At 40.6% G+C, this 10,088-nt stretch overlaps 1 protein-coding gene across 3 annotated transcripts; it reads right to left on the bottom strand.

The window, feature by feature from the left end:
- Positions 1 to 605: 605 nt before the first annotated feature.
- On the bottom strand, positions 606 to 8,369 carry cibar1 (CBY1 interacting BAR domain containing 1). Of its 3 annotated transcripts, none has more exons than XM_029443955.1 (9): positions 8,182 to 8,368; positions 6,782 to 7,016; positions 6,590 to 6,658; positions 5,295 to 5,396; positions 4,967 to 4,972; positions 4,221 to 4,325; positions 3,806 to 3,919; positions 2,633 to 2,752; positions 606 to 1,064 (listed from the first exon to the last, which is right to left on the bottom strand). In XM_029443955.1, the coding sequence occupies exons 1-9, from the start codon at positions 8,208 to 8,210 to the stop codon at positions 942 to 944; spliced, it is 903 nt and encodes a 300-aa protein (XP_029299815.1). In that variant the 5' UTR covers positions 8,211 to 8,368; the 3' UTR covers positions 606 to 941. The 3 variants fall into 3 exon arrangements, with proteins under 3 accessions (XP_029299815.1, XP_029299816.1, XP_029299817.1); XM_029443956.1 differs by having other exon boundaries at positions 6,782 to 7,054; positions 8,182 to 8,354; XM_029443957.1 differs by lacking the exon at positions 2,633 to 2,752 and having other exon boundaries at positions 8,182 to 8,369.
- Between the last annotated feature and the right edge of the window lie 1,719 nt (positions 8,370 to 10,088).

Raw genomic sequence — 10,088 nt, 5'->3', positions numbered from 1 at the left:
GCGGCTTTTATCTCACAGTCACTGAGATAATCAGTGTTGCTGTAAGGGAGGTTTTAGTATCCCTCATATTTGTTGAAAATGTTGTTGCTTGCACGGCGGCTCCGTGAATTCAGTTTGTGCAAGTGTGTAAATGTGCTTACATTGTTGTTTTTTCAAACATATAATGATACAAACCTGTAATGTGTGTGTGTGTGTTGACGAGCAGGAAAGTATTCATCATGACCCGGGCAGATAAGGAATGATAAATGTGTTGACTAATGCTAGACAGACATAGGAGCCATCAGCCGACACAGCAGCACTCCACTGTGGCAGACAACACATGCTGTGCCACACACACACTCACATACATACATACATTATGTCCTGTTAAACACACAGAATGGTGAAAAATGTCCCCGGCTTTATTTGTACAACTCTTGCATGTCTGTGGAAGAGATGACTCACTGTTAACTGCAGTCGTCACGTAACCACGGCCACTTAGGCTGATTCACACTCCAAACTATTTCTAAAATAACAATGTCTGCTGCCATTTTTATGCAAAGCGAGTAAAGGGAACACCATGTACTTATTATAGAAAGGCAATTCACTGGAAACGACGCACAATGTGAAAATGTCTTTCTTTTTTTAATTCCTAAAGATGAATAACATGGTGCAATAAAACACACTGGCAGTTCCAGTACAACTGAATATGTAATGTACATTTCGGCATGTGTTATATAAAAATATATGAGACAATAATTGGCTGGAATTTCAATGACAAATGTTAGTAAAGGACAACATGTTCTCTTACAAAGCATCACACAACTACAACACACTTGCACTACAATACTGCTCAGACCACCGGTGTGAGGTGATTTTGGCAATGACACAATAATACACACTTTGATATCCTTCTGTGTTTCATACAGACGAGACAAAATAAGACACACAAATAATTAATGCTAGTCATCTGTGTCTTCGTCCTCGTCTTCCTCCTCCTCCTCCTCCTCTTCAGATTCATCTTCATCCTCTTCGTCGTCCTCGTCGTCCTCTCTTCTTGTCGGCCGACTGCAATCTCTTTGTTGCTGCGACAACAGATAAACAGTCACTATGCTGCTAAAACACTTAGCAGGAAGTCATTAAAGGGCACAATGAGTAGGGTTATTTTTATGAGCCACTAGAAGTGTGGGGCGGTGTCTCTGTCTGCAGACACCCTGCTGCCCTCGGCGTGCATTTGCTCTTTTCTTTTCGTTTTGATGTGTTCGGGACATTTCTAAACGTTCCTCTGCCCTCCGCTCTGCCTCCAGCTGACACTTCTCTGCCTTTTCTCCCGGGGCTCTGTTCTGCCCTGGCTGACACTGTGATCAGTGGAAACAAATAATAGGCCAATTAGCTAGCTATACTGAAGACTGTTAAAAACTCGCTGGCTTGTGTCGTTGAGCCGGGGCCAACTTTGAATCTTGTGTTTACAGACCGCAACGGACAAATCCCACTAATTCTGCCTTTAAGCACAGTAGGTGCTCCTAGTCCCCCCCCCTCAACGTTTCTCTTTTGCACTAGTAATACAGGCAGAGATGTGAACACACCCCAAAATGCACCAAACTCCTCAGGTGAGGTTACGTTTGTTTATTACACTTCTTTGTTGAATACGTGAATCTGATTGGTCATTCCAAAGCCTGTTATTTGTGAATGGACGCAGTTCTTTAAGCAGAAGCAGTAAAATCCTTTTCAAATCAATACTGTGTCAAATTATTGATTTATTTAATAACTAGCAGCGTAATAAGCGAATGGTTCATTATTGATCCGCTTCCAACATATTAACTCTGCTCACTGTACATCCTCCCATACCTATAACAATACTACTATATGAACATAAATATGTCCCAAGTTGAAGGACTGCTAAATTCATGTCATGGCATGTGTATAATCCAAGAATGAGACTTTCTCTATGTGCATTGTCGTGTTTCACTTTGGAGTTTCATCCAGCATGCCAACAGTGTCTGCAATGCACTTTCCTGGCTGTGCTGTAGACCTGACTGCTACTGTGTTCGTTGTGTAACAGAGATTGCAGAATCTCACAGATTAAATCTCACTTAATCATGGAAGCAAAGTATGATCTTAAATTGTGTTGTAAGATCCATATAAAGGCACATTCTTATGACATTTGCAGACTGCAATCTGCCTCTACAATCTTGGCATCTCTAGATGGAAGATACAACGTCTGATCGCACGCTAAGACACCTAAAGAAGACGGTTCTTCAAAAAGACATCAAATGATACTCCTTTAGTCAGTGAAAAAGTGAAACACTCTCCGTGCAGACATTTAAAAGTTAGTGCAGTACCACTGTGAACGTATGAGGAAATGCATGATGTTATTGGCATGCAATGACGTGTGAAGCTTCAAACTCAATGATGGCTGGGGTGATGCTGCGTATAAACTTTGGCACGTCTGATAAGACTCGCACCGGCCTCGACTGGTATGAGGAAGACTACTGTGCTCGTAAAAAGGAAGAAGGGAATTTATTCTTTCATTATCACAATGAAACTTATGCAACTGTCGAAGATAGAAAAGCAATCATAACAGAAACTTAGTATCTGCTGGGGGAAATTCTACTTTTCTTATTAGAGCATCTATGCACTGTCTGCATCTTACCTGTAAGGTCCCTGATGTACTCAGGAAGGACTCGGTCCGATCAAGGGAGGTTTTGGAATTAGCTCGCACTATGTCTAAGCGTGACTGGTAGTCAGGGGGGTGCAGCGAACTCCTGAACACCTGCCAAACACAGTAGGTGCTATATTTTTCCAAAGAGAAACAGGAGAATGGAGGCAATGCCTACACACACACACACACACACACATCTGTAATCTGAATGTGTGCACTAAACATAATGCAAGATAATCATGAATTAAAAAAAGAAAAATGGCTGTAAAGTGGCCACAGTGTACACAAACTGAGTGCACTTTGTTTATTTCAGGGATGTTGCACAATACTTTGGGTATTTGTAACCCAAGCAGTTAAATATAAAAGTCTCGACTGCTCGTCTACGCAACCTGGAATATCCAGGAAATCAACAAAATGGCAATCTGCCTTTGATCACACATACACAAAGCATCTCAAAAGGTATGCCTGTGCTAACTGGGTAAACAGCCATTTAAACCGCAACGGAAATAAATTCAACTCTCGATCGTGATTATCTTCATGCCTGTCATTGTGCTTCTTTTTTCTTCCGGATGATTCAATCTCCTATGCTTTGTGCTGTGAGTCATTGAAAAACAGCCTTGTCTGGGTGAGGAGTTTCGCTTCACTATGAATGGAAGGGAGATGATTCAGTGCAGAAACACACAGATGAGATGAAAAGGGGTGGAGGAAAATAGCACAAGGGCATCTGCAGGAGTAACCTCGCTCACTGAAAGTCATTGATCCTTCGTTTTCTCACTGCACACTTTGTCTCTTAGATTAGTAATAGCAAACCTTCTCGGACCAAACGGTAAACAGAAGAGAGTAGCTGCATGACTATGACTCTGAACTTAGTTCACTGCAGGTAACTTCCAAGTTACCACACAACGGTTTAAAGGGTGTGGACTAATAAAGTATGTATGAGCAATGTGTTGATGAGTAATGGGTGCATCAGATCATAATAGCTTGGACTTTTTAAATATAACCATCAGATTAATCCGGTGCAAAGACTGATGAGTTCACGGCCACATTTAAATATCAGGACAATGCTAAAATGCACATTTTCAAATCATTTCCTATGCACGCACACACTAATGCTGACAGGCTTATTATAACGACTGGTTAACCTTAAGCAGAGCATCAGCCTACCTCCAGGTCCTGCTCCTCATCCACACTTTGAATGCTCTGGAAGGCCAAGGTGTACACCTCCAAGGCCTTGGCGTGGAACGACATCTCCACTGTCACAAACTCACCAAAGATTTTCTATCAGGGGGAAGATGAGGATAATGATTCAGTACCGAGCAAGCTTTGTTATTATTCAAATGAATCGCAACTACCTGGTTGCCACAAGACATGAAAAAGAGTTGTGAATTGACCCGAACAAAAAAATAGTTTCAAACAACTGAAGGATTCAAATGTGTGGGCAGGTGTGCAAAATAGACCCTCCATATCATCACTGTCTGGTTTCACTTCACTGCCACCCACTGATTCAACAGACATATTTCCAACCGCTGAAATGTGTAGTTCTTAATTTGAGGAGGATAGAAAGCTCTGTGCAGCTGACCTTGATGTCTCGGATTTTCTGTCTCTCGAACTCGTCTATGGTCTCCTCCAGCTGCCTGGTGGTCCGTGTGGCGTCCATGGTGGCTCTCTGGAGCTCGCTTTCAGCCTGATGGGAGAACAAGTGAATATACAACATGCTACAAAACACATCAGACCAGCACGAGAGGTTATGGCTAAAGTCGTTGCATAAACATAGAAATTCAACGGCGGCCATTTATGCTTGATAATTTACTCAATTAGAAAATGAATAGTTGTTGATACCCGGGCCGAAATCATCCAACAGCAGAGCTGTAGTACCATTCAGACCTGTTTCCAGTCCCACATGCGCCACCTACCGGCAAGAGCCATTCAGATACTGACGTGCTAATGTGCTCTCTAAACAGGAAGGGAAAATGTAATAGCTTCTGCAATTTTGACTCATTGTGTCTCATGAATGCATGCAATTTAACACCTTAGCTACACACATAGAGACAAAAAAAGGTGCTATACAAAATGAGCTGCTGCTGTTACTTCTGATTCCTATATCTGCTGCAGGTTGGCATGTGAGTAACTCGTGTGACAATGGAGGAACTGCAGAGGGCTTGTGACTGACTTAAGTTATTTTCACGATTTAAAGAAAAACAGGAACAAATTGGACGATTTCTGTTGGAGTTGTTCCACTTCTATTTCAAAGTCATTTGGATATGCGTTTCATCTTTGTAGTCTAACATCACCAGCGATGAGATGCACAGATCACATGGGACACACCTGAGACTGAGGGCTGGGGTCAAGGAATAAAACCTAGAAAGATATTTGCTTTGTTAGTTTCTTCTACTTCTGCGAGTGGATCCTGATCCACACTGGGTTCAAATTGTTATTGCATCAAATGGATGGAAAGATACTGTAAAGGGAAAGTTCAAAATAGATCCAGGTGTATTTTTCTGTTGCAGTGTTAATTAATATCCATAACTAGCAAGGAATTAAGATGTTCCCAAGATGTAGCGTGCACTAAAACGTACACAGGTGTTTGTTGGGACATTGAAAGTTTCTTTTCTGTTTGATGTTAGGGGAATTTGGGAAAACCAGGCAAGGATACAATGATCTGCCTGTCTGAGGGGTTTCTCTGTCTGGTCCTCTCAAGCTGAGCCATCTGTTTAGCTTCTCTGTCTCTGGCACTCTGAGTCGCCTTCAGATCCTCCTGCATGGATGCACAAGCACACAAGGACAAAGTAGTCATTATGAGAACGAACAATGATAGTGGATTATTTATACATTTGTGCCAGGATTATCTAACAAACATTTGGGGTAGCTCAGTATTTCAGTGTTTCCAGATCAAGACCTCAAGTACACCCTGTTGTGCAGGCTTCTATCTGTACTCTGAAACAGTTGGTAAATGTTAAAGGACTTAAATATTAAAGTATGATATAGTGTTTCAGCATCGATGGAGAAATCAAATGTAGCCAAGTTCACGTTTTTAATGACTAAATAACTTAGCCAGATCTAATTAAACGTTGGCACGATCACTCTGCCTGTACAATAAAAAAACAAACACAATCAATCCCCCCGAGCAGACTGTTTGTTTTGAACAAGCCAAGAAGTGTCTTGTCTTTTTGGCACATGCTTTAAATTCCGACAAATCTGCTGATTAAAGGTTTTGAGTTTTAACAAAAAGTTGAAGAGATTTCCTTTTGACAGTACTTTTAAACCGTGGGCGACTGGACACAGCAAGGCAACATGACTCATTTTATAATTCATAAAGAAATAACGATAAAATAATTATATTTCCTTTAAACCTGGTTAAAACAGGGAGATGCTGTGAATGTGCCCGTTTGATGTTATCATTAACTCAACACTGCCCTCTTGTGGCCATGCAGTTCACTGACAGTAAAATGTCCCAAACTGCCCCTATTCTCATTTTGGTAACACAATTACAGCATCCCTGCAGGCCAGCGGGCATTTCATTTTGAAACGCGTTCTTCAAAAAAAAGCTACAGGAATTTAGACGGGAATTAAACACAAGTTGGGGAAACTGTATGGAGACGGGCCAAGGCAAGAAGGTAAACAATTCCACCATCTTTGAGGCACTCATCCATCTTCTGCTGTTATTTTAAGCCACTGGCAGATGGAGCAGCATTTGTTGCGTTTCTTTATATCTGTTTATAAATGTCATATTTCAACAAGCAAGAATAAGACAGAAAATCAGTGCTCTGATAAATTACACAAAAGGTGAATATAGGTAGAGATGTTTGCCATTGACAGTGAAATTAGTCTCTCCTTAAGGAGTCATTGTACACATTTTTACAATAATTGTAACTGGATTAAGTTTTGTGATTTTGCTCACTTGGAATCAGTGTAGATGTCAACATGGCTGCGCCTCACAACAACACTTACCCTTTTACGTTTCACTACAGCTCCATAGCTTTTTAATGGCTCTATGACTTTGGATTCAAGTCTTTCCACCTGTAATGAAAATAACTTCACGTTAGCTTCTGTCTTACCCAACAAAATTTAGACTGTGACTGTGAATATGAAATTATGATCGAAATCAAAGCAGCAGGAAATAAAACACAAATCTAGTTTTACCTCAGCTTGGCGGTAGTCCTGAATCTTTGCCAGATGGTCAGCAAACTGCTTCATACCTCTCTTCAGGTATGGCGTTTCTGTGTCTGCATACATGCCGATTTCCCGGACCAGGACATCTGACTTGTCCCGGAGCCTGGCTGTTTTACGGACATAGGCAGCAAACAGTTGGCACATCTCTCCAAAATGTTTCTCCACATTGGTGATGTTTTCCTGGATTTTTCTTGTCTGGTTGTCCCTGGGGAGGGTGAAAGGACAACATTGGCAGGCTGACAGCTGTAATCAAAAAGTGTATGGGGACAACAAAGTACATTTGTCTCACATAGTTGTGCAGGGAAGAGTTATAATCATATTTAATATTGTACTAGTCAGGGGTCTTCAACGTTTTTTAGACCAAGAACCCCTTAGCTGAAAGAGAGACGGAGCAGGGACCCTCCACATAAGTATACTGTCGAATTGTGTATTAAACCGGGCCTACAATAACATGTAGGGCGGCCTAAAGTGTCACATATAAACATAACTTTTTATGATGTGGACAATAGTAAGCTATTACAATACTAATATTACGTCGCTGTAGCTAACTATTTCGCTGTTATGGGTAGGTGCCACACAGTGACTTGGTATAGATTAACTCGCTGACGTGATTGCACAAAGATATGTGGGCAACAGTTAGATTATCATCAGTGTTGAGTAAATTAAATGGGCCAATTCATCTTTGCTAATAATATTTTGGATTCTTACTACTGCAATGTGGTTTTCAGACATATTTTAAATGTGAAAACAAACAAAAAACCTACAAAACATTACCTAACATCATCTTAGTGGACCCCCAGCAGTAACTCTGAGGACCCCCCTGTTGCAGACCCATGCTATGAGCCATACGAATTTTCCTTTTACATCATGTGTCAAAAACATCCTGTGTGTTTTGTTATCCAGATTCTTCATAAAGACTATTATTCCATCATCATTGGCAGATACTTAGCCAACTGACTGTAGTCAAACGTATTTATTTAGTAACCGCTAGTGTTAGTTACCGTTTGAGAACAAGTAATCTTTTAAACGGTAACGTTTTCAAATGTCAGCTTTATTTTGAGGGTTATAAACGGAAATCCTTTTCAAGGGTTTGTGGCTGACAGAGTCCGTTAGGGGATCATAAACAGTGTCCACTAAAGGCGTCTTGTGTTTACACCTACTGACGAATAACAGCTAACTCGTTCCCGGGCAGAGCTGTCAGAAATGTAAAGCGTGAGAGCAAACGTCAATAACAGCTAGCTAACATGATATCGTCGCTGCTCTTGCGAGGTTTTTATTCTTAACGCTAACGTTAACTTACCGAGTACGAACGTTAGTTGCAGGGAACTAACGTTAACGGAGGATTTAGTTTGACTGAGTGTGTCCCTTACCTCACTCTTGCATCGGGCGTGCGGCTCATCTTTGCAGAAAGGCAGTAAATTAAATATATTCAGTGTTCAGCAAGTTTATCTGGACCCAGATTTAACAATAGCTAGCTAACTATGCTTCTTCTCTCCCAAGCTAGCACGCTAGTCTGCCGTTTCCATGGAGTCCTCTGCGTTTCCGCTTGAGCAATGCATTCCGGGAGATTGAGTCTTTTTTTCTCTTTTTTGAAGTTTGGAGCTCTTGAGAGGACGCAGACAGAGTAATCTCTGAATCCAAGGTGAGGCAGCGCAGTTTGCTTGATAGTTTTGCTGTAATGAAACATTGTGTTTGGCTTACCTCAGTGATATAGCCTAAATAGCAGTAGTGGACAGTAACTAAATGCATTTATTCAAGTACTGTGCATACTTAATTCGATGTGGGATACTGACTGCTGAGTATTACAGTAGCTGTGGTACTTGAGTTTCCTCATTTTATGCTGCATTTTGTTCAGAGGAAATGTTTTTTACTCCACATTCATTAGATATCTTTAATTAGTGGTTTCTAAACAGATTGCAATTAGACATACACAACGTATAATCAAAAATATGCAACAGATTCAACAACCCAACAGTAAAGCAGTCCAATTTATGATGTATCCACCTTGACAAAATACATTACAACGTGTTGATTATTCAAAAATAATAATCAGATAATGTTATAACACTTACATGACCTATAGCCTATAATCAGTACCTTTGATTATTTCCGTATATCTTGCTGATAATACTGAACTGCATTTATATAAAACATCAACTGTTTACTATTAACCTCTTATTTACACACACATATACTGGTGCAGCTACCATGCAAGGGCCTGGCCGAGCCATCAGAAGCAATTGGCAGTAGGCGCTGGAGATCGAACCGCCAACATCTCTGCCATCATAGGACAGCCAGCTCTTCCTGCTAAGCCACAGATATTACTTTTATTGAAGTTAAATTTCAAATGCAGGAGTTTTACAATGTCATGTTGTATTGCTCGTTAAGCGACTAAATACTTCTTCCTTTACTTTCTACTCTACATACATGCATACTAGTTCAAAATTCAGATGTTCAAAAATGAGGAGGGCTTGATTATGAGCTGCTCTTTAGTATTTAACGTTCTGTCGAACGCAGTGCAGAACGTAAACATTCTTAACCTGGATTTATAAGTTGTTGTAAGTTGGTGCACATCTATTATCCTCTGGAAGTTTGTTCCATGTGGTGCACGGCGACTAGATGCAGCTTCTAGTTTTAGTTTGCACTCTTAGAGCAGTTAGCCACTCTCCAACTGATGACCAGAGAGGCCGAGACAGTTCTTCTGGTAAAATACCGTCAGAGATGTATTTAGGTCTTAAACCATTGAGAGATTTATAGACGAACAGCAGCACTTTAATCTCTATTTTCTGACACACAGGAAGCAAGTAAAAAACTGGTGTGATGTGTTCAGTTTTCTTGGTCTTTGTGAAGACTCCAGCAGCAGCATTCTGAAGGAGCGGAAGTTGCCTGAGATTTTCTTTTAAGGGAAACCCAGCTATATGAAAACGAAGCACTGTAGCAAAGCAGGAAGTAAACTTATTTTATGTTATCCAGCCAACAAAGCTATAAAAGTAGTTATACAATATGTAGCATTGTGTCATGCCTATTAGATTATGAACAAAAAATATCAAAGCAGTATAATCTCCATGGTTTATTTCCTAGGCAATAACAAGTGAATATCCCTGCTGGAAAAAACAAATATTTGGCTACATTCTACAGCTTTTATAATTCCCCAAATAGATCAAGGTACATTGCCTACATTGCAACAAAGAGGCCCACAAATAGTCCTTTTCAACAACAGCTTGACTGCTTTTGAACTGGTGCCAAGAGCAGACTTTGTGATCACTGAAATGAATGG

This window comes from Cottoperca gobio, chromosome 11 (assembly GCF_900634415.1).
Source record: "Cottoperca gobio chromosome 11, fCotGob3.1, whole genome shotgun sequence".
Lineage (NCBI taxonomy): Eukaryota > Metazoa > Chordata > Actinopteri > Perciformes > Bovichtidae > Cottoperca > Cottoperca gobio.
This window is presented reverse-complemented; position numbering and strand designations above follow the sequence as displayed.

What these genes read in the sequence shown, in the direction of transcription:
- cibar1 (XM_029443955.1), bottom strand. Translation starts at nt 8,210, where the DNA reads ATGAGCCGCACGCCCGATGCAAGAGTGAG. An exon ending in ACGCCCGATGCAAGAGTGAG is followed by an intron (nt 7,017 to 8,181) that starts GTAAGGGACACA and finishes CACCCTCCCCAG; the next exon opens with GGACAACCAGACAAGAAAAA. An exon ending in AGGACTACCGCCAAGCTGAG is followed by an intron (nt 6,659 to 6,781) that starts GTAAAACTAGAT and finishes TTTTCATTACAG; the next exon opens with GTGGAAAGACTTGAATCCAA.